General features: G+C 50.1%; 1 protein-coding gene across 5 annotated transcripts in view; it reads left to right on the top strand.

Annotated features, from left to right (window-relative positions):
* Positions 1 to 24,833, top strand: part of LOC146064951 (uncharacterized) — a 101,229-nt gene that overhangs the window by 29,524 nt on the left and 46,872 nt on the right. For all 5 annotated transcript variants that reach the window (XM_083179006.1, XM_083179005.1, XM_083179001.1 and 2 more), the window contains exon 2: positions 5,284 to 5,386. In XM_083179006.1, coding sequence (XP_083035132.1) covers positions 5,353 to 5,386 — 34 coding nt within the window. In that variant the 5' untranslated portion in view covers positions 5,284 to 5,352. The remainder of the gene's footprint in view (positions 1 to 5,283; positions 5,387 to 24,833) is intronic.

The following is a 24,833-nucleotide window of genomic DNA, read 5'->3' as shown; positions in this document are numbered from 1 at the left end:
GCTGCGCTCGCCACACTATTATATACTCAACTCCACGCCGACGTGGATAGTAGGGCATGAAAAGGTCGGAGGACGCGTACCGCCGCCCCTCGCGGGCTCGCTGCGCTCGCCACGCTTCGGGTTGGCGTCAATAGTGGAGTGGCGTTAACAATGGGGATGAGATTTAAGTTTTGTCACTTTTTGGGGGTTTTGGGCATTTTTTCATTGAAATGTGTTAAAATCGCGTCGCATCGCGTGCCATTGTATACCATACAATAGCATCCAATGCGACGCGATTACGATGCGATTTTGGATACAAGGACATTTCAAGGGAAATCGCGTCGCATCGCGTCGCATCGTACTCTTATTGTACTGACATTCAATTTCAACATCGGGCGCCCGGATAACTCACAAGTACCATTCTGCCAAATCAGGGATTGTTGCCAGAAGGGCGCTATGGTTAAAGTCCTGGGCGGCGGATTCACACTCTAAGAATAAATTGGCCACTTTGCCATACAAAGGAACCTTTTTATTCGGAAGTAAGTTGGATCAAATGATCCAGAGGATGTCTGGCGGCAAGTCAGTTAGATTGCCTCAAGACAAAAGAGGAAGATTTTCGGGATATTCATCCAGACAGATACACGTCCAATACGAATAGAGCATTTTTTCGCCAGTCCCTTAAGAGGGGTGGTCAGAGACAATGACGTTATGCCTACTGTAGAGCAGACCCTGTGGCAGGAAGACTACAAAATTTTTTTCATGTTTGGGAGCAGACCATTCAAGACGAATGGGTTTTGGAAGTAGTCGCCAAGGGTCACCGTTTGGAATTTCTTTCAAAGTTGACAAAGGCAAGATTTTTAAGTTCAAAGCTTCCTCCTCCGGGTGTTGAGAGGGAAGCTCTAAGTCTAAGTTTGCAAGGGCTTATAGACTCAGGAGCAGTCCAGGAAGTCCAAGAGTTAGAAAGGGAATTAGGTTTTTATTCCCGTCTTTTCGTGATAAACAAAGTTTCTGGCGGATTCAGAACTATTCTCGATTTAAGAAAATTAAATGGTTGCATGTGGAAGAAAAAATTTCACATGGAAACCTTAAGAACCATTGTGATGGGTCTAAGAAAGGACAACTATCTAGTGTCCATAGATCTAAGACGCATATTTTCATATCCCCATAGCAGCAAAAGACAGGAAGTACCTGAGGTTTTGCATAGGGGTAAAACATTACCAGTTTACTTGTCTGCCGTTCGGCCTAACCTCGTCACCCCGAGTATTTACAAAGGTCCTGGTGGTGCTCATAGAATACTTGAGAAAATGGAACATGTCGATCTGGGCATATTTGGACGACCTGCTAATATCAGCGAAATCAAAAAACGAGGCCATCTCAGCAAGGGACTTCGTCATTCAGACACTTCAAAATTACGGATGACTGATCAATTGGCAAAAGAGTCAACTCGTGCCCACTCAAGAACTACAATTTCTAGGAGTATTAATAGACACAAGGTCATTTCTCATATCCCTATTAGAAAAAAGGTGCGAAAAGATTCACCCAAGTAAGGGACATCATGGTTTTTGCAGAAAGTCATTTGCTATCAATTTCGGCTCTGCATGTGCCAGGAGCAGACAATCAGGTCGCAGACTTCCTAAATCGGAAGCAAATAATCCCAGGAGAGTGGGAGCTGGATCAGAGGACATTCGATCTGATAGTGAACCGCTTCAGACAGCCAGTGATAGATCTGATGGCATCAACGACCAACAGGAAAGTGGAAAAGTTATTTTCAAGATACCCAATGAAGGGGTCCTGCGGGGTAGATGCACTGTCCCAGAACTGGCGTTTCCCACTAGCCTATGTGTTTCCTCCGTTCTCAATGATCCACAGGGTTCTATGGAAAGTCAGGTCAGAACAATGCCAGGTGATCATCATCCTTCCTTATTGGCCCAGAAGAGTCTGGTTTCCAATGTTAGAGAGCATGGCGGTGGCAGAGCCATTGTTCCTACCAACATCATCCAAGCTTCTGAGACAAGGTCCGTTGGCATGTCAAGATCCGCAAAAGTTACGTTTGACGGCTTGGAGGTTGAGCGGCAGCAATTAAGAGATAAAGAACTTTCAGCAGAAGTAATTGAGATTCTTCTACAAGCCCGTAAGAAGGTGTCATCAGTGATATATTACAGAATATGGAAGGTTTTTACAGAATGGTCGAGAAACAAGTTTGAATTTCCCAATGCACAGATATCTCATGTGTTACAGTTCCTTTGCGAAGGATTTAACAAGGGTTTAGCAGTATCCACATTAAAGGTACACATTTCAGCTCTGAGTGTTTTATTGGACTTTAAGTTAGCAGAACATAGTTTGGTGAGAAGATTCTGCCAAGCAATCAAGAGGGTTAGACCAAGGATTAGGTCTATAGTTCCTCAGTGGGACTTGAATTTAGTCCTGAATGGGTTAATGTCTGCCCCTTTTGAGCCATTGGACAGGGCCAATTTGAAGTTCTTAACATGGAAAGTAATATTCTTGGTGGCTATCACAACGGCCAGAAGAGTGGGTGAGCTACAAGCTCTGTGTATGAAGGATCCATATATAAGGATATTTCCAGACAAATTGATCCTTAGAAATAAACCTTCGTTTTTGCCTAAAGTAGTAGCATCTTTTCAGATGAATCAAGAAATTGTGTTACCCTGTTTTCATGCCAACCCTTCTGGTAGAAAAGAAGAAAATTTGCATACATTGGACTTGGTCAGAGCTGTCAAGATATACTTGGATAGGACTTCTACTTTTAGGCGGACGGATTCATTATTTATAATTCCATTGGGAGCAAAGAAAGGATTTGCTCCTTCCAAGCAGACAATTTCAAGATGGCTCAAGGAGGTTATTTCATTCACATACAAGAAAGCTGGGCGTATTGTTCCAGAAGGGATAAAGGCACACTCAACCAGGGCAATGGCGGCTTCATGGGCGAGAGTGGCACAGGTGTCAGCGGCAGAGATATGCCAGGCTGCAACATGGTCTTCTTTGCATACCTTTTCCAAACATTATGCTCTGGACGTGACAGAGAAGAGGTTTGGAAGTGAAGTCCTCAGGTTTGGAAGTGAAGTCCTCAGACAAGCTTTGGTTTGAGGTAGAGTATTGCCCGCCCTTTATACTTTGGTACATCCCATTGTAATGGCTGCCATGAAGTAGGAGGAAGAAAGTTACGGATTTTGCTTACTAGAATTCCTTATCTTCAGAGTACTTCATGGCAGCCCGTATTTTACCCTCCCTGTGTGTTTTTTTCTTTTTACCCTAGGATCTTGGGCGGAGACAATCAAAAGACTAAAGGTACATGGGGAGGTGACTGACTATATAGATGAGGAAGAGGAGGCGCATGATCCTGGGGTAAAAAAAAACTACCTGTCTAATTAGAAGGAGAAGAGGGATAAACCCATTGTAATGGCTGCCATGAAGTACTCTGAAGAAAAGGAATTATCGTAAGCATAATCCGTAACTTTTACTGTAGTTGTAGCAATTCTCCCCTACATGCTGTACTTGGAGAACCACAAGTACCAGCATGCAGGGCATTAAAGGGCCCACTTTACTTGTAGTTCCACAGTAATACAAATATTAGACACACACCTTGAAAGTAAAAGTTTATTAATCACTCATGTTCACTTAGGGCCCCCCATCGGTGAGGTATCGCCTGCGGTACCTCACCATTTCACCCTTCAGTTGCCGGTCGGCAAAATCGCATGAGGTCCTTTTGCATACAATGTATCGTATGCGATCCCATCAAGGGCTATGAGCTCCGATGAATATTCATGGCAGCCTGTAGGATCTGCGACTGCGATGGGAGGCTCACGGGAATGCGCCTTACATTGCAATTGCAGGAAATTGTGTCATAGGGCCAGATTCTCTAACCTTCACAAGTGATAAACAGCCAGCCAATCAGCTCCTGTCTGACATTTTTCAAACACAGTCTGTGACATGGCAGGTAGGAGCTGATTGGCTGGCTGTTTATCACTCTCCATTTTATAACTTTTGAAGCTTAGAGAATCTGGCCAAGAATCAGGTAAAAAGTGTCCATATCAAACTGGTGGATGGCGGCCTGTACACACTCGCATACTTACCTAAATTCCCACGTTACACTTCGGTCCCTTTGTCTAGTAGAATCAATAACAAACAACTCCTTTTTGTCCAGTGTAAATCAGTCCCCTTCTTACCTTGTAGATATCCAGTTTTTAAAAATAAAGTGGAAGTGTCCTGAACCAGAGGTCCTGAAGGGACCCCATGTGTTTATATGAGTTCCCTTCCTCAGACTGCCAGGTTCCTGGGTGACTTCTGTGACTTAGAGGGCCCAGGAGCCAATCAGGGAGCACCATGTAGTAGCGCTGATTGGCTGAGCTCTACTGAGATGTCACTCAAAGCAAAGCTCAGCCAATACTTTGAATGGGAAGGAAATCCCCATTCAAAGTATATGAGAGAACTTTGTGTTTAGCTATAACCACACAATCAGTTAGGACAAGTATGTGGTCTGACCTGATTGTCTTGACAGAATGGAGAATGTAGCCCGAACACTTGTATTGCTCCATCGGGTCCCATCTAGTAGCTGCTGGTGCACAAAACACTGAACTGAATCCATCCCCTGGCATGTCCAGACCCCCTCTGCATCACCCCCCCCTGCGTGTCCAGTCCCCAGTTGACAGACCCAAGTCCTGGCTGCCACACCTCCAGTCCCCGGTTGTCCCCCCACACACACACCTCCAGTCCCTGGCTGCTACCCCCCCCCCCCCCCCCCCCCCCCGGCGCCTTCAGTCCCTGGCTGTTCCTCCCTGCACATCCAGTCGGATTAATAGAAGGAATATTATGATTGGCTCCTGAGGTGTGTTTTGTTTTTATTGCTTCGATCTTTCCTTTTTTTAAATTGTCAGGTAAATGATATAGCCGTATATATGTAGACCATTATAAATGTATACCTATTAGAAATGATCTAATAGACTCTATTAGTGACGTAATAAAATACTTTGGGTGAGATTTAATAGGATGAGAGATTCAGAAAGTGGGTGATTGGGGAAGAAATCTCCAGTTTTTTTAAAGCGGCAATCATTTACACTGCAAAACCAGTTTGATTCTGAAGTGTAAATGATTGCCGCTTTAAAAAACCTGGAGATTTCTTCCCAAATCACCCACTTTCTGAATCTCTCATCCTATTAAATCTCACCCTTTCTATCTACAGTCTATGCAGGGGGTATACAGGGGGAATAGAGTTTGTATCGTCCTGAGGTCACAGTAATGCAAGGACCCGACCTGTGCTCCCTCACTAACGCTTGTGTCTTGTGGTAGGTGATTGGTGGGATCCAGCCAATGTATCGCTATGACCCACAGTGACGGCCCTTAATGTCTATATAGAAGATGGAGGAGAACTTCCTTTTCTTGAATTCCCTGGGTGAGTAGCATTGTTCTGCATTATCGGTTCTCCCGCTCAGTGTGGTGTCGCTCACAGACAGTGTCCACATGCACATGGGTTAATGCATTAAAATAAGTTACATGTGTTTTTTTTTTTCAAATTTGTTTCTGTCAATGTTGACACCTGAGAATGTGAACCCCAATTAGTGTATCGCGTCTCCCTAGCATGCTGCGGGCCAGGTTCCTCTGTTCCCAGAGTCTAAGTGACCCCCCAATTTCTCTTCTCATCTATATTGGATACTGGCGTCTCAATACGATGGGATTAGGGTGCACTGGCTCCTCCCCTCTATGTCCCCACCCACAAGCCAGCTTAGAATAATGAGAAGATGCGCACTCCTGGAGCTCCAGAGAGTTTTTCTTCAGTTTACTGTCATTTGTTATTTTAGGTTGCTGTTTGGGAGTACACAGCATTCCTGCTTCGTTTTAGCTAGGGGCAGGGTCAGTCACCGGCCTCTTCAGGTGCAGAGCTGTTCCCTGCTGCAGGACCACTGTCCTGAGTGGGTGCTTGCGCTGCAGCGAGCACACCCCCAGCATTCTGCACACCCCTGTCACTAGTCTGAAGATATCTGAGGTGAGTGTTACACGGGACTGATTAGAGTGAGTACCTGGTTCATTGTGTTCCTGCACAGGGGCCGTGCTGCCCCCCGCTCAGACTGGATGTTACTGTACTGCCACTGGGCCACCAGGACCCGTTACACTGTAAAAACGCCAGTATAAAGATTAGTGAAAGCACCAGCACAATTACAGGAGGTGGGGCTTGCTCAGAGCGGGACCAGAGATCTGTGAGCAACTGTTTCCTGCTTTCCCTGCATGCTGTAATCGCACAAGGCACTCATCAGCGGTGTGGTTCACAAAGGGGAACCCTTAGCAGAGACAAATGGAAAGCGATATATATACATACGAAATAGAATGGGCACTCGGAGACTGTAAGCAGGTGTATAAATGCTGGCCCAACTTTAATCCATGCAGGTTAACGTTTCAGGGTCGACACACCCCGTCGTCAGTACATAATATACAATGGTAAGCTCAGTTGATAGTATTGGGGCAAGATGTGATTTACAGCAAAAGTAAGACCCAAGTGATGGTTCTTTTCTTGGATATATATATATATATATATATACATATACAGATGTAGTGCCGCTCATTCAACCTACCCATGGCAGTTCTACCACCAGCCCGCCATGGCGGCCCTCGCCGCGAGGCATCGAAAAACATTTTAACAGCTTGCCGATTGCCGGATGAGTGCCATACCAGTGATCATCCACCAGGTGTCACTTTTTGAAATCTTCACTGCGCATGCGTGAAATGTGTGCTGCAGCGTCTGCATAAAGTGACTGCAGTATTAAAAAGCTCAGTAGCACAGGAACTACTTTACTACTGTACTGTCCAGTAAACTACAGTACTGTAGATACACAGCTCTTATCAGGTGTGTAGGCTAGTGGATAAGCGCGCCGCTCTGCATGTTGTACATTAAAGTACAGTATGCCTGAGTTTGATTATTAAAGGGAACTTATTTTTTCCAACAAATTTACAGTAGGTGAGTTACTGTATATTTAGCACACAAAACTCCTGCCTCCCTATTAACCTTCCCGTGCGTCTGCATGGGCACGAACGCTAATGCGTCTCATTGTTTTGGTCAAAAGTCGCTAGGATGCATCTGAGTGGAAAGTCTGGCCGCCCTTGTCGTGTTGTACAGTAGTGGATAAGCTGCCACTTGATTCATAAAGGGATCATTTTTTTTAAACACAGCTATATACAGTAGTACAGTACGTCAGTATACAGTATTTAATACACACAAAAAAAAATCTTGCCTCCCTATAAAGATTTCCGTGCGTCTGCACAGGCAGGAACAGCTTTTATTGCATTGTACTGTAACCGTTACAGCTATAAGGGGTGTGGTATGGGGCTCCGACAGTCGGGATCCCGACTGCCCCTACTCAGACAGCATGGCGAGCGCAAAAAAGCCCCTTGCGGGCTCGCTGCACTTGCCTCGCTGTGATTACGGTGGCTTGCTACGCGAGCCACCTATTCTATTCTCCCTCTATGGGGGTCATGCGAGGGAAAATAGCGGGTGGCCGTCGGCTGTCTGCGTTTTGACAGTCGGGATCCCGACGTCGGGTAAATGACTGTCGGGAACGCGTCTGGCACCCGCTATAAGTGATAGCTATATAAGTATAATGGGGAGACATAAAAGCTCCTCCCTAAGTTTTTTGTTCTGTCTTTAGCCTCTCTATACAGTATTTCCTATTTGCGGTACTCAGTAGTAATGAGCTACAGTAGGTGGACAAGTGGAGGGGAACCTAACTACGGATGCTTGCCGCTTTCCTTACTGATGTCATATAAACTACTAGTCTTATCTGTAAGCCAAGAGTCTCCTCTTTCATATGGTACCAGTCTTATGTCTCTAGGACACATAGAACCGGAGATATCAGGGTGCAAAATAGACACAATTTTCCCCCATTGACTAGAATGGACCCGTTAATTCAGACCCAACATGAGTTCTGATGTTTCAGTTACCCTTTCCTGGGGTCTCAGAAACTTGATATATTCTGGTAGATAAACGTCTCCTCTTCCATACAAACCCAGTTCTGAGCCAATTGGACCAAGGAAACCAGAGAAATTAAGCTTTAAGCTCATTTAATATAGATTGTAAGCTCCACTGAGGCAGGGACTGATGTGAATGATCAGTTCCTGTGCGGAATATGTGTGCGCTATACAAGAAACTATTAATAAATAACTTTTCATTTATCCATATAGCACTAGTATAGTCAGGTTCCCTTATCTGTGTGCCAAATAGATTAAGTGCAATTTAGCTTTAATGCACTGTGCTCTGATTACACGGTCAATGCCGCCTGATGTGTTAGGAGAGGGCTGATTTCGTGAAAGCGTCTACTCCTTTTTATTGCCGACTCAGCACATAAGGTTAGCGCTGGGACACTTAAATGGTTAAATAGTATTCAGTGACAAAATGAATTATCACAGTACACACACAACGATTATACTAGCACACAGCAGAAGTACAGTTGTACAGCACAGTTGGAGCCACAGCGATGTTCACGGGGATGAGACACACCAGCGTCTCATACTGTAGTATACTATGTAAGCTCGCTCTGCTCGGCGAATGTCGATATTGTTCCATTGGTACAGTATATCAATCCGCCGCTAGCTTGGTGGAGCATTAGCCACCCAGAGGTGGCAACTTGTATTGCATGGTGAGCATCCACGCACCTTGGGGGATGGGTGCGCAAGAAGAAGAGAGGATCACCAAAACCTCTGCGATGGCGCACTGGCGGCAAGGATGAGAGGCGCTCCATCTGTATAAGCTTTATTACCAGCTCCTCAATCTGGGCCTGGCACAGGTTAAGGGTGTACTGGTCCCCTGGTGTCTGAGTCCTTACCTCATGTGCTCCACACACATATATGCAGGTTGTAGATATCTTCACATATTTATTCTATACACTCTATCACTGTACTTTACTCGTGTGTGTGTGTGTGTGTGTGTGTGTGGTCACAGCCTCCATAATGGTGAGAACAATAACCTGTATGATTTGCAGTGCATGTCACCACAGCTCAGTGGTGAGTCACAAGGGGAGACTCAGGAGATGGCTTGGGCCAGAAGCATGAAGTCTATGTGTCTTCTCAGCGTGCTGCTGCAGCAGGATTTATCCATCCCATCTGCCAGAGTGCATATCCTTACTCCCATACCAGGGCAATTGCACAAATGTGGTATTTCCGCCATTCATTACCCCTGACTCAGATGAGGAGGTTTTGGAAGAGGTAGAGGAGGAGCAGGAGCCCTTACGAGGGTCTCAGTCACTACTTTAAGGGTCAGAGCCTTTAATCATGGCTTTTATGGATATTATTCTCACCCACCCTGAGACATGCTTGCGGTGGGAGCTCGGCTGTTACACTTCAGTCAAGTGTGGGATGCCTCGTGCCTAGATTTCTGGGTCAGGGATCTTATTTCACAGGGCTACAGACTGGAGTTCGACAGACCGCCTCCCCGGAGATACTTCCAACCAGGACTCCCGGCAGCTGTGGGGAACCAGGTAGTCCTTCAACAGGCAATTCTAAAACTGGTCCTATTCCAGGTAATTGTACCCGTCCCAGTACAGGAACAGGGTCTGGGGTATTACTCCATCCTGTTTGTGGTACCGAAGCCAGGTGACTCGGTGTGGCCGATTCTGAATCTGAAGTCCTTGAACTCCTACCTGCAGGTGTTCAAATTCAGGATGGAGTCATTGTGGGCCATAATCCCAAACTTGGAGGAAGGAGAGTACCTTGCTTCCCTGGACGTGAAGGATGCCTACCTTCACTTTCCGGTTTGGCCCCTGCATCAAGCGTACCTAAGGTTTGCCCCAAGGTAGGGCCCTCGACACGATTCAGACCTGCCCTCCACCTGTGCTCAAGCCTCACCTGCCTCTCCCAATGTGGATGACCCTTCAGCCGCCTCCTGAGTAGCTTGGAAGGCCAGAGGGAGACGCAGCTCATCAGATGGTGCAGTCTGCTTCCGATAGTGTGGCTCAGCTTCACGGGGGCATAGACGGCTGGGACACGGCTTCTGCATCTAGAGAGATGCTCCAGGGTCCCCGGTCTCCCCACCCGCTGGAGTACAGACAAGGTCAGAACCTCCACCATCCATCCTCTGTGCAGCAGACTGTGACTCCCTCTGTCTGACTCCTGCTGATGCTCCCAGACCTGCAGCTCTGCACACAACCCTGTGGCCTGACAGGTCACCCCCCCCCTGCTATTTTGTCCCTCACGGCTCAGGCACCCCAGCAGACAATGCCCTGATGCACTGCTTATTAGATCCCACAACGGTCTGAAGATCCCCCCCCCCCCCTAATACAGGTTCTGATAAGGGAATAAACCCTAAAGGTCACGTAACCTGACCCAGGCTTCTACCCACAGTGGGGCTGTCATTCAAACCCCCTTCTGACCTTTACACTACCTCCCATGTCTTAGCCAGCGGTGAACTGCAGTGACATAGGCCGAACCTTAAGATCCCATCAGACTATGGCTCAATACCCCTTCCGTATTCCCTTCTATAAACTCTCCATTACCACCTTCACATTCCTTGCAGTGAATCCAGACCACTGCTCTGTGTGACAGTGTGTGGAAATGTGAGGGGCATGTGTGGAATTGCTAATGGGGCAGGTGTGTGGAATTACTAAGGGGGAGCTGGTTTGTGGAATTACAAATGTAAGGGCAAGTATAAGGGGCCTACTATTGTGTTGCATGATGTGTAAAAGGGGTATAGGGGTGTGTTACAATTCATTCAAAGACATCTCCCCTTTTTTAGTGACCACACCCCCTATTTCTGGAGTGTGGCCCCCAAATATCTGGTGGAAGTATTAAGTGGCTCCCCAGCTGAAATAATTGCCCACCCCTGCCCTAAGGGATGATCATTTTCAGGCTTTGCCCTTCGGACTGTCTAGAGCTCTGCACATTAAGGTAATGGTGGAAACGATGTTCCTACTCAGGACACAAGGGATAAACATCATCCCGATCTAATAAATGCTAGGTTTGAGGAAAGTATGATTCACGCAATCAATCTTTCTATGCAAGTACTATCAGACCACGTCTGGGTTCTAAATCTACCAAAGTCATCATTGGTTCCAAGCCAAAGTCTTCTGTTCCTGGTGATGATTCTGGACACGGTAGTTCAGAAGGAGTTCCTCCCGAGGTACAAGGTGGCAGCACTTAAACAGCTGATAGCGAAAGTACTTGCTCCGAACCAAGTATTAGTCCATCAGTGCATCAGGTTACTGGGCAAGATGGTGGCCTCGTTCGAGGCAAATCAGCATGGGAGGTTCCACTCCAGAATTTTCCAATTGGATGTGCTTTCACCTCCACATGCAGAGGAGGATACGTCGTCTCAAGCAAAGCTGTCTCTACATTGGTGACTTCAGTCTCCCAACCTGTTGGGCCAGAGTTATGGTATCCCGGACTGGATTCTACTAACGACGGACGCCAGTCTACTAAGTTGGGGCCATTGACACAAGGGGTGCACTTCCAGGGCAAATGGACTCTCTGGGAATCCAAATTGCACATAAACAACTTTAAATTGAGAGCTGTGTACTATGCTCTTGTGCAAGCTTACCCTCTGCTGAAGGACCAAGCAATACAGGTCCAGTCGGACAACTGGATGACGGTTGCTTATATCAAACATCAGGGAGGAACAAAGAGCAAAGCATGCATGAGAGACGTAACCAAGATTCTCCCATGAACAGAACATCAAGCAAGGGCGATATTAGCCATTTTTATACTGGGGGTTGACAACTGGCAGGCGGACTTCCTCAGTTGACAGTGACACGACCCCGGGTGTGGCCGGAGACGCTGTCCCACATGGACAAAATGGATGCCATGGCACTTAAGGGTTGAATCCCTTTTCGGCAGCAAAATCTTTACACAAAAGTGGGCACTTGAAAGGTTTAAAATGTGTTTTAAACTGAACGTACAGCACTAAGCTGGGACAGGTCCCATGCTGCAGTGCTGCTGTGGCATGAAGCCTGATGTATTTTTTAAAGTAAAATGCATTCACTGTGTAAATTTCTGGAGGAAGGAGTCCAGCAGGCTCTGTGATGAGGAAATTAGATGCTAATTGTCATTTCCTAGCAGAATGTCTGGTGAATGACCACTGCACAGCAGGTAGTGAGCTGGGTGGTTGCCGTCTTGTGTGCAAAGTGTTTGTAGTAACAGAAACATTTTGTGTTTCTTTATGTTAGGTGTCCAGGAGATAATCAAATGATCGCCATCTTTCTTGGATGTTAAATATTCTAAGGAAATTGGATTCCTTTTATTGGCATGTCATCTTGATTTAGTTATGCATTGCAAGTAAGATGGTCTGATTGATATCAGGTTTATGGGGGAGGCCCTGATTTGGGTGGAGAGAGCAGGGTGGAATTAACCATGCAGTATTTGCTGTGGAATTCGGATTAAAAGCACAATGTTTGCCTGTAAAGTTGTACATCTGCCTGTATGTGACTGCTGTAACATCTTCTGTATGCCGTGCCTCCTAGAGATCTTGGAGAGGGTCCCTTTTAAGGACTTATATTTGAGCAATCAGCATCCTTTGACTCAAGGTTTTCATCTTGCGACCAATAGGATTACAATAATCCCATTCTTCTCCTGTACTGGGTAAAGGATCCAGCGTCTCCAAGCTCCACTCTGCCTGCTACCGATACAGAGGCCAGTGGGGACCAGCCGATACCAGTCAGGGGTGTGTCAACAGCATTTTGATGCATACACCTCACCAGGTAGTACTCGGGTGCCGGCATTGGGCCTGAGGAGGTATCCATGATTCCAGATGCCACGTGGTAGGAGTCTGATGGTGGCAGCGATATCTTCGCCCACTTCATAGTGGGTGGAGTCATTAACGGGAAGTTACTGACGGTACGAGGGAATCCCCTATTGGCCAGGTCCCGTGAGACCAGAAACCTCTGTCTGTGGACCCGAAAGGCGTAGCCAGAGCCTAGGGCAGGCGTCCGTTCCGGAAATGGGTGGCAAGCGGTGGGATACCCCAGTCGGCTTTTTGTCACCCGATTGGAGAAGCCAAGTTACTCAGGGAGGAGTAACTGCAGAGATGGCGAACTTCAGCAGAATGTCGAAGGATGACCTTGAGATCGTGTTTTGGGAAAAGGGTGCGGGTATCCCTTTAAAAGCAACTGTAAGCATAATGAGGATGGCGCTCATGAGCTTGGAGGAGTCAAGTCAGGAGGAGGTGGATCATGTTGATGGCAACAGCATTCTAGATAACAGCCAAGCAGAAGATCTTTATGTGGACCCGGTGAGACTCACAAGCCGCACCCCCTCTAGCAGCAGCCATGTTTCACAACATTCCCTAGCAGGGCCAGGATCCCCACGTCCCAGGTGGGGTGGAATGGATAGCCCAGCAGATAGGCTAACCGAACTAAGACAACGGAGCAGGAATGCATACTCATCATTCAGATGTGGCATGCGGTGTCCGACTGGACAAGAAATGCTACAGCTGTGGAAAAATCAGACATCTGAGGATGAACTGTCCCACACTGCCGGCACCCCAGACTTGTGCCCCAAAGCTGAGTGCTAGAGCCCGGCTTGCATGTTTAATCTGTGGAGATGAGCCCACAGAGACTGTATCCCCTCCAGTCAGTCCGATGGAGTGTGGTTGGAATGTCTCTTGCGGGGAGAGTCGCCTGCATGGCCAATCGGCCTCTACAAAATATGTGGTGGCACCTGCAGCCAGTCCAAGTAGGGCCCCTGCAGGGAGAAGGCCTGAGAGACTCAGGGGCCTTAACAACTGTAGGGAGCCCTTGCCTTATTGATCCTATTGTAGTATTGCAGGGTCGCACTGCCAAAGTTACCATGGCAAATGGAATGGAGCTAGAGGTACCCATGGCAAGGGTCTACCTGGACTGGGGAGCTGGACAAGAGTTTTGAGACATTGCCGTTATAGATGGCCTCCCAACCAATGTAGTCCTGGGGTCAAGCTGCCAGACTACAGTCCTCAACATCGACACCAGCCCAGCCCAGAGGAAAAGACCATAGTGGCCAGAAAACTGCCAGCGCAGCCAACCACAGAATCAATCAGCCCAGAGGAAAAGACCACTGGGCTAGATCAGCGCATCTATCCAGCATGCTCGCCTACATCATTTCCTTCATGAACAGACAAGCCTTGGCATGGGCATCACCACTCTGGAAGAAGAATGATGCCATAGTCAATCAGAGTTCCAACTTCATCAGTGAGTTTCGAAAGTTGTTCGACGAGCCCGGTCGAGTTATGTCAGCTGCATCAGCAATACTTTGGCTGAGACAAGGCAATCAAAATGTGGGTCAGTACATGGCGCATTTCCGAACCTTGGCCTAGAAGATGGAATGATGAGGCTTTGATGGCAGCATTCACTCAAGGTCTTTCGGAGAGGATCAAGGATGAGTTGGCATCCCAATTGCCGGATACTTCCTTAGATAATCTCATTTCCATATCCGAGTGGATCTGCATCATCAAGAGAGAGAGAAATAGAGGGAACAATCTTGGAAATTCAGCTTCAAACTAGCTCCCAGATTTATTCCTCTGCTTCTTTTAATTATTCTGCTCCAGCTTCTACTTAGCAGACCGAGTAGCCGATGCAAATTGGGAAATTCCGTCATCCTATTGGAGAGGGATTTGAAAATTGCCTTTGCTTATGGACATCTACTTTCCTTGTTTCCAAAACATCTGGGAAATGACAAGGCCTAACTGATCAAGGGGTGGTCCGCCTAGGTACATTGTTACACACCGATACCCGAGTCTCTGCAGTGGGATTCACTATTGGCATGACACTACTGGAACAACGACCTCCCATTGTTCCCAAGGCCTTCTTGGATTCCGGTGCCAATGGCAATTTTATTACGGCAGACAGTGTAGTGCTTAGGAATTCAGTGTCAAGTGTCAAGACACACCATGCTACGCACCAGCGATGTGTGCTGAGCGATGTAGGTTAGAGCAGATGGCAGACAGACCATGCTACGCACCAGCGATGTGTGCTGAGCGATGTAGGTTAGCGCAGATGGCAGACACACCATGCTACGCACCAGCGATGTGTGCTGAGCGATGTAGGTTAGCACAGATGGCAGACACACCATGCTACGCACCAGCGATGTGTGCTGAGTGATGTAGGTTAGCACAGATGGCAGACAGACCATGCTACGCACCAGCGATGTGTGCTGAGTGATGTAGGTTAGCACAGATGGCAGAAAGACCATGCTATGCACCAGCGATGTGTGCTGGGCGATGTAGGTTAGCACAGATGGCAGACAGACCATGCTATGCACCAGCGATGTGTGCTGAGCGATGTAGGTTAGCACAGATGGCAGACAGACCATGCTACGCACCAGCGATGTGTGCTGAGCGATGTAGGTTAGCACAGATGGCAGACAGACCATGCTACGCACCAGCGATGTGTGCTGAGCGATGTAGGTTAGCACAGATGGCAGACACACCATGCTACGCACCAGCGATGTGTGCTGAGTGATGTAGGTTAGCACAGATGGCAGACAGACCATGCTACGCACCAGCGATGTGTGCTGAGTGATGTAGGTTAGCACAGATGGCAGACAGACCATGCTACGCACCAGCGATGTGTGCTGGGCGATGTAGGTTAGAGCAGATGGCAGACACACCATGCTATGCACCAGCGATGTGTGCTGAGTGATGTAGGTTAGCACAGATGGCAGACAGACCATGCTACGCACCAGCGATGTGTGCTGAGCGATGTGTGCTGAGCGATGTAGGTTAGAGCAGATGGCAGACACACCGTGCTACGCACCAGCGATGTGTGCTGAGCGATGTAGGTTAGAGCAGATGGCAGACACACCATGCTACGCACCAGCGATGTGTGCTGAGCGATGTAGGTTAGCACAGATGGCAGACACACCATGCTACGCACCAGCGATGTGTGCTGAGCGATGTAGGTTAGAGCAGATGGCAGACACACCATGCTACGCACCAGCGATGTGTGCTGAGCGATGTAGGTTAGCACAGATGGCAGACACACCATGCTACGCACCAGCGATGTGTGCTGAGTGATGTAGGTTAGCACAGATGGCAGACACACCATGCTACGCACCAGCGATGTGTGCTGAGCGATGTAGGTTAGCGCAGATGGCAGACACACCATGTTACGCACCAGCGATGTGTGCTGAGCGATGTAGGTTAGCGCAGATGGCAGACAGACCATGCTACGCACCAGCGATGTGTGCTGAGCGATGTAGGTTAGCACAGATGGCAGACACACCATGCTACGCACCAGCGATGTGTGCTGAGCGATGTAGGTTAGCACAGATGGCAGACACACCATGCTACGCACCAGCGATGTGTGCTGAGCGATGTAGGTTAGCACAGATGGCAGACACACCATGCTACGCACCAGCGATGTGTGCTGAGTGATGTAGGTTAGCACAGATGGCAGACACACCATGCTACGCACCAGCGATGTGTGCTGTACGATGTAGGTTAGCACAGATGGCAGACACACCATGCTACGCACCAGCGATGTGTGCTGAGCGATGTAGGTTAGCACAGATGGCAGACAGACCATGCTACGCACCAGCGATGTGTGCTGAGCGATGTAGGTTAGCACAGATGGCAGACAGACCATGCTATGCACCAGCGATGTGTGCTGAGCGATGTAGGTTAGCACAGATGGCAGACACACCATGCTACGCACCAGCGATGTGTGCTGAGCGATGTAGGTTAGAGCAGATGGCAGACAGACCATGCTACGCACCAGCGATGTGTGCTGAGCGATGTAGGTTAGCACAGATGGCAGACACACCATGCTACGCACCAGCGATGTGTGCTGAGCGATGTAGGTTAGCACAGATGGCAGACAGACCATGCTATGCACCAGCGATGTGTGCTGAGCGATGTAGGTTAGCACAGATGGCAGACACACCATGCTACGCACCAGCGATGTGTGCTGAGCGATGTAGGTTAGAGCAGATGGCAGACACACCATGCTACGCACCAGCGATGTGTGCTGAGCGATGTAGGTTAGCACAGATGGCAGACACACCATGCTACGCACCAGCGATGTGTGCTGAGCGATGTAGGTTAGCACAGATGGCAGACACACCATGCTACGCACCAGCGATGTGTGCTGAGCGATGTAGGTTAGCACAGATGGCAGACACACCATGCTACGCACCAGCGATGTGTGCTGAGTGATGTAGGTTATCACAGATGGCAGACACACCATGCTACGCACCAGCGATGTGTGCTGAGCGATGTAGGTTATCGCAGATGGCAGACACACCATGCTACGCACCAGCGATGTGTGCTGAGTGATGTAGGTTAGCACAGATGGCAGACAGACCATGCTACGCACCAGCGATGTGTGCTGAGCGATGTAGGTTAGAGCAGATGGCAGACACACCATGCTACGCACCAGCGATGTGTGCTGAGCGATGTAGGTTAGCACAGATGGCAGACACACCATGCTACGCACCAGCGATGTGTGCTGAGTGATGTAGGTTAGCGCAGATGGCAGACACACCATGCTACGCACCAGCGATGTGTGCTGAGTGATGTAGGTTAGCACAGATGGCAGACACACCATGCTACGCACCAGCGATGTGTGCTGAGCGATGTAGGTTAGCGCAGATGGCAGACACACCATGTTACGCACCAGCGATGTGTGCTGAGCGATGTAGGTTAGCGCAGATGGCAGACAGACCATGCTACGCACCAGCGATGTGTGCTGAGCGATGTAGGTTAGCACAGATGGCAGACACACCATGCTACGCACCAGCGATGTGTGCTGAGCGATGTAGGTTAGCACAGATGGCAGACACACCATGCTACGCACCAGCGATGTGTGCTGAGCGATGTAGGTTAGCACAGATGGCAGACACACCATGCTACGCACCAGCGATGTGTGCTGAGCGATGTAGGTTAGCACAGATGGCAGACACACCATGCTACGCACCAGCGATGTGTGCTGAGTGATGTAGGTTAGCACAGATGGCAGACAGACCATGCTACGCACCAGCGATGTGTGCTGAGTGATGTAGGTTAGCACAGATGGCAGACAGACCATGCTACGCACCAGCGATGTGTGCTGAGCGATGTAGGTTAGCGCAGATGGCAGACACACCATCCTACGCACCAGCGATGTGTGCTGTACGATGTAGGTTAGCACAGATGGCAGACACACCATGCTACGCACCAGCGATGTGTGCTGAGCGATGTAGGTTAGCACAGATGGCAGACAGACCATGCTACGCACCAGCGATGTGTGCTGAGCGATGTAGGTTAGCACAGATGGCAGACAGACCATGCTATGCACCAGCGATGTGTGCTGAGCGATGTAGGTTAGCACAGATGGCAGACACACCATGCTACGCACCAGCGATGTGTGCTGAGCGATGTAGGTTAGAGCAGATGGCAGACAGACCATGCTACGCACCAGCGATGTGTGCTGAGCGATGTAGGTTAGCACAGATGGCAGACACACCATGCTACGCACCAGCGATGTGTGCTGAGCGATGTAGGTTAGCACAGATGGCAGACAGACCATGCTATGCACCAGCGATGTGTGCTGAGCGATGTAGGTTAGCACAGATGGCAGACACACCATGCTACGCACCAGCGATGTGTGCTGAGCGATGTAGGTTAGAGCAGATGGCAGACACACCATGCTACGCACCAGCGATGTGTGCTGAGCGATGTAGGTTAGCACAGATGGCAGACACACCATGCTACGCACCAGCGATGTGTGCTGAGCGATGTAGGTTAGCACAGATGGCAGACACACCATGCTACGCACCAGCGATGTGTGCTGAGCGATGTAGGTTAGCACAGATGGCAGACACACCATGCTACGCACCAGCGATGTGTGCTGAGTGATGTAGGTTATCACAGATGGCAGACACACCATGCTACGCACCAGCGATGTGTGCTGAGCGATGTAGGTTATCGCAGATGGCAGACACACCATGCTACGCACCAGCGATGTGTGCTGAGTGATGTAGGTTAGCACAGATGGCAGACAGACCATGCTACGCACCAGCGATGTGTGCTGAGCGATGTAGGTTAGAGCAGATGGCAGACACACCATGCTACGCACCAGCGATGTGTGCTGAGCGATGTAGGTTAGCACAGATGGCAGACACACCATGCTACGCACCAGCGATGTGTGCTGAGTGATGTAGGTTAGCGCAGATGGCAGACACACCATGCTACGCACCAGCGATGTGTGCTGAGTGATGTAGGTTAGCACAGATGGCAGACACACCATGCTACGCACCAGCGATGTGTGCTGAGCGATGTAGGTTAGCGCAGATGGCAGACACACCATGTTACGCACCAGCGATGTGTGCTGAGCGATGTAGGTTAGCGCAGATGGCAGACAGACCATGCTACGCACCAGCGATGTGTGCTGAGCGATGTAGGTTAGCACAGATGGCAGACACACCATGCTACGCACCAGCGATGTGTGCTGAGCGATGTAGGTTAGCACAGATGGCAGACACACCATGCTACGCACCAGCGATGTGTGCTGAGCGATGTAGGTTAGCACAGATGGCAGACACACCATGCTACGCACCAGCGATGTGTGCTGAGCGATGTAGGTTAGCACAGATGGCAGACACACCATGCTACGCACCAGCGATGTGTGCTGAGTGATGTAGGTTAGCACAGATGGCAGACAGACCATGCTACGCACCAGCGATGTGTGCTGAGTGATGTAGGTTAGCACAGATGGCAGACAGACCATGCTACGCACCAGCGATGTGTGCTGAGCGATGTAGGTTAGCGCAGATGGCAGACACACCATCCTACGCACCAGCGATGTGTGCTGTACGATGTAGGTTAGCACAGATGGCAGACACACCATGCTACGCACCAGCGATGTGTGCTGAGCGATGTAGGTTAGCACAGATGGCAGACAGACCATGCTACGCACCAGCGATGTGTGCTGAGCGATGTAGGTTAGCACAGATGGCAGACAGACCATGCTATGCACCAGCGATGTGTGCTGAGCGATGTAGGTTAGCACAGATGGCAGACACACCATGCTACGCACCAGCGATGTGTGCTGAGCGATGTAGGTTAGAGCAGATGGCAGACAGACCATGCTACGCACCAGCGATGTGTGCTGAGCGATGTAGGTTAGCACAGATGGCAGACACACCATGCTACGCACCAGCGATGTGTGCTGAGCGATGTAGGTTAGCACAGATGGCAGACAGACCATGCTATGCACCAGCGATGTGTGCTGAGCGATGTAGGTTAGCACAGATGGCAGACACACCATGCTACGCACCAGCGATGTGTGCTGAGCGATGTAGGTTAGAGCAGATGGCAGACACACCATGCTACGCACCAGCGATGTGTGCTGAGCGATGTAGGTTAGCACAGATGGCAGACACACCATGCTACGCACCAGCGATGTGTGCTGAGCGATGTAGGTTAGCACAGATGGCAGACACACCATGCTACGCACCAGCGATGTGTGCTGAGCGATGTAGGTTAGCACAGATGGCAGACACACCATGCTACGCACCAGCGATGTGTGCTGAGCGATGTAGGTTAGCGCAGATGGCAGACACACCATGCTACGCACCAGCGATGTGTGCTGAGCGATGTAGGTTAGCGCAGATGGCAGACACACCATGCTACGCACCAGCGATGTGTGCTGAGCGATGTAGGTTAGTGCAGATGGCAGACAGACCATGCTACGCACCAGCGATGTGTGCTGAGTGATGTAGGTTACCACAGATGGCAGACACACCATGCTACGCACCAGCGATGTGTGCTGAGTGATGTAGGTTAGCGCAGATGGCAGACACACCGTGCTACGCACCAGCGATGTGTGCTGAGCGATGTAGGTTAGCACAGATGGCAGACACACCATGCTACGCACCAGCGATGTGTGCTGAGCGATGTAGGTTAGCACAGATGGCAGACAGACCATGCTACGCACCAGCGATGTGTGCTGAGCGATGTAGGTTAGCACAGATGGCAGACAGACCATGCTACGCACCAGCGATGTGTGCTGAGCGATGTAGGTTAGCACAGATGGCAGACAGACCATGCTACGCACCAGCGATGTGTGCTGAGCGATGTAGGTTAGCGCAGATGGCAGACAGACCATGCTACGCACCAGCGATGTGTGCTGAGCGATGTAGGTTAGCACAGATGGCAGACACACCATGCTACGCACCAGCGATGTGTGCTGAGCGATGTAGGTTAGCACAGATGGCAGACACACCATGCTACGCACCAGCGATGTGTGCTGAGCGATGTAGGTTAGCACAGATGGCAGACACACCATGCTACGCACCAGCGATGTGTGCTGAGTGATGTAGGTTAGCACAGATGGCAGACACACCATGCTACGCACCAGCGATGTGTGCTGTACGATGTAGGTTAGCACAGATGGCAGACACACCATGCTACGCACCAGCGATGTGTGCTGAGCGATGTAGGTTAGCACAGATGGCAGACAGACCATGCTACGCACCAGCGATGTGTGCTGAGCGATGTAGGTTAGCACAGATAGCAGACAGACCATGCTATGCACCAGCGATGTGTGCTGAGCGATGTAGGTTAGCACAGATGGCAGACACACCATGCTACGCACCAGCGATGTGTGCTGAGCGATGTAGGTTAGAGCAGATGGCAGACAGACCATGCTACGCACCAGCGATGTGTGCTGAGCGATGTAGGTTAGCACAGATGGCAGACACACCATGCTACGCACCAGCGATGTGTGCTGAGCGATGTAGGTTAGCACAGATGGCAGACAGACCATGCTATGCACCAGCGATGTGTGCTGAGCGATGTAGGTTAGCACAGATGGCAGACACACCATGCTACGCACCAGCGATGTGTGCTGAGCGATGTAGGTTAGAGCAGATGGCAGACACACCATGCTACGCACCAGCGATGTGTGCTGAGCGATGTAGGTTAGCACAGATGGCAGACACACCATGCTACGCACCAGCGATGTGTGCTGAGCGATGTAGGTTAGCACAGATGGCAGACACACCATGCTACGCACCAGCGATGTGTGCAGAGCGATGTAGGTTAGCACAGATGGCAGACACACCATGCTACGCACCAGCGATGTGTGCTGAGTGATGTAGGTTATCACAGATGGCAGACACACCATGCTACGCACCAGCGATGTGTGCTGAGCGATGTAGGTTAGCGCAGATGGCAGACACACCATGCTACGCACCAGCGATGTGTGCTGAGTGATGTAGGTTAGCACAGATGGCAGACAGACCATGCTACGCACCAGCGATGTGTGCTGAGCGATGTAGGTTAGAGCAGATGGCAGACACACCATGCTACGCACCAGCGATGTGTGCTGAGCGATGTAGGTTAGCACAGATGGCAGACACACCATGCTACGCACCAGCGATGTGTGCTGAGCGATGTAGGTTAGAGCAGATGGCAGATACACCATGCTACGCACCAGCGATGTGTGCTGAGTGATGTAGGTTAGCGCAGATGGCAGACACACCATGCTACGCACCAGCGATGTGTGCTGAGTGATGTAGGTTAGCACAGATGGCAGACACACCATGCTACGCACCAGCGATGTGTGCTGAGCGATGTAGGTTAGCGCAGATGGCAGACACACCATGTTACGCACCAGCGATGTGTGCTGAGCGATGTAGGTTAGCGCAGATGGCAGACAGACCATGCTACGCACCAGCGATGTGTGCTTAGCGATGTAGGTTAGCACAGATGGCAGACACACCATGCTACGCACCAGCGATGTGTGCTGAGCGATGTAGGTTAGCACAGATGGCAGACACACCATGCTACGCACCAGCGATGTGTGCTGAGCGATGTAGGTTAGCACAGATGGCAGACACACCATGCTACGCACCAGCGATGTGTGCTGAGTGATGTAGGTTAGCACAGATGGCAGACACACCATGCTACGCACCAGCGATGTGTGCTGAGTGATGTAGGTTAGCACAGATGGCAGACAGACCATGCTACGCACCAGCGATGTGTGCTGAGCGATGTAGGTTAGCGCAGATGGCAGACACACCATCCTACGCACCAGCGATGTGTGCTGTACGATGTAGGTTAGCACAGATGGCAGACACACCATGTTACGCACCAGCGATGTGTGCTGAGCGATGTAGGTTAGCACAGATGGCAGACAGACCATGCTATGCACCAGCGATGTGTGCTGAGCGATGTAGGTTAGCACAGATGGCAGACACACCATGCTACGCACCAGCGATGTGTGCTGAGCGATGTAGGTTAGAGCAGATGGCAGACAGACCATGCTACGCACCAGCGATGTGTGCTGAGCGATGTAGGTTAGCACAGATGGCAGACACACCATGCTACGCACCAGCGATGTGTGCTGAGCGATGTAGGTTAGCACAGATGGCAGACAGACCATGCTATGCACCAGCGATGTGTGCTGAGCGATGTAGGTTAGCACAGATGGCAGACACACCATGCTACGCACCAGCGATGTGTGCTGAGCGATGTAGGTTAGAGCAGATGGCAGACACACCATGCTACGCACCAGCGATGTGTGCTGAGCGATGTAGGTTAGCACAGATGGCAGACACACCATGCTACGCACCAGCGATGTGTGCTGAGCGATGTAGGTTAGCACAGATGGCAGACACACCATGCTACGCACCAGCGATGTGTGCTGAGCGATGTAGGTTAGCACAGATGGCAGACACACCATGCTACGCACCAGCGATGTGTGCTGAGCGATGTAGGTTAGCGCAGATGGCAGACACACCATGCTACGCACCAGCGATGTGTGCTGAGCGATGTAGGTTAGCGCAGATGGCAGACACACCATGCTACGCACCAGCGATGTGTGCTGAGCAAAGTAGGTTAGCGCAGATGGCAGACAGACCATGCTATGCACCAGCGATGTGTGCTGAGCGATGTAGGTTAGAGCAGATGGCAGACACACCATGCTACGCACCAGCGATGTGTGCTGAGCGATGTAGGTTAGTGCAGATGGCAGACAGACCATGCTACGCACCAGCGATGTGTGCTGAGTGATGTAGGTTACCACAGATGGCAGACACACCATGCTACGCACCAGCGATGTGTGCTGAGTGATGTAGGTTAGCGCAGATGGCAGACACACCGTGCTACGCACCAGCGATGTGTGCTGAGCGATGTAGGTTAGCACAGATGGCAGACACACCATGCTACGCACCAGCGATGTGTGCTGAGCGATGTAGGTTAGCACAGATGGCAGACAGACCATGCTACGCACCAGCGATGTGTGCTGAGCGATGTAGGTTAGCACAGATGGCAGACAGACCATGCTACGCACCAGCGATGTGTGCTGAGCGATGTAGGTTAGCACAGATGGCAGACAGACCATGCTATGCACCAGCGATGTGTGCTGAGCGATGTAGGTTAGAGCAGATGGCAGACACACCATGCTACGCACCAGCGATGTGTGCTGAGTGATGTAGGTTAGCACAGATGGCAGACAGACCATGCTACGCACCAGCGATGTGTGCTGAGCGATGTAGGTTAGTGCAGATGGCAGACAGACCATGCTATGCACCAGCGATGTGTGCTGAGCGATGTAGGTTAGCACAGATGGCAGACAGACCATGCTACGCACCAGCGATGTGTGCTGAGCGATGTAGGTTAGAGCAGATGGCAGACACACCATGCTACGCACCAGCGATGTGTGCTGAGCGATGTAGGTTAGTGCAGATGGCAGACAGACCATGCTACGCACCAGCGATGTGTGCTGAGTGATGTAGGTTACCACAGATGGCAGACACACCATGCTACGCACCAGCGATGTGTGCTGAGTGATGTAGGTTAGCGCAGATGGCAGACACACCGTGCTACGCACCAGCGATGTGTGCTGAGCGATGTAGGTTAGCACAGATGGCAGACACACCATGCTACGCACCAGCGATGTGTGCTGAGCGAT

Source organism: Crinia signifera, chromosome 3, assembly GCF_055691185.1.
Source record: "Crinia signifera chromosome 3, ASM5569118v1, whole genome shotgun sequence".
Taxonomy (NCBI): Eukaryota; Metazoa; Chordata; class Amphibia; order Anura; family Myobatrachidae; genus Crinia; species Crinia signifera.
The sequence above is the reverse complement of the archived record's forward strand: the minus strand, read 5'-3'. Positions and strand labels throughout refer to the sequence as shown.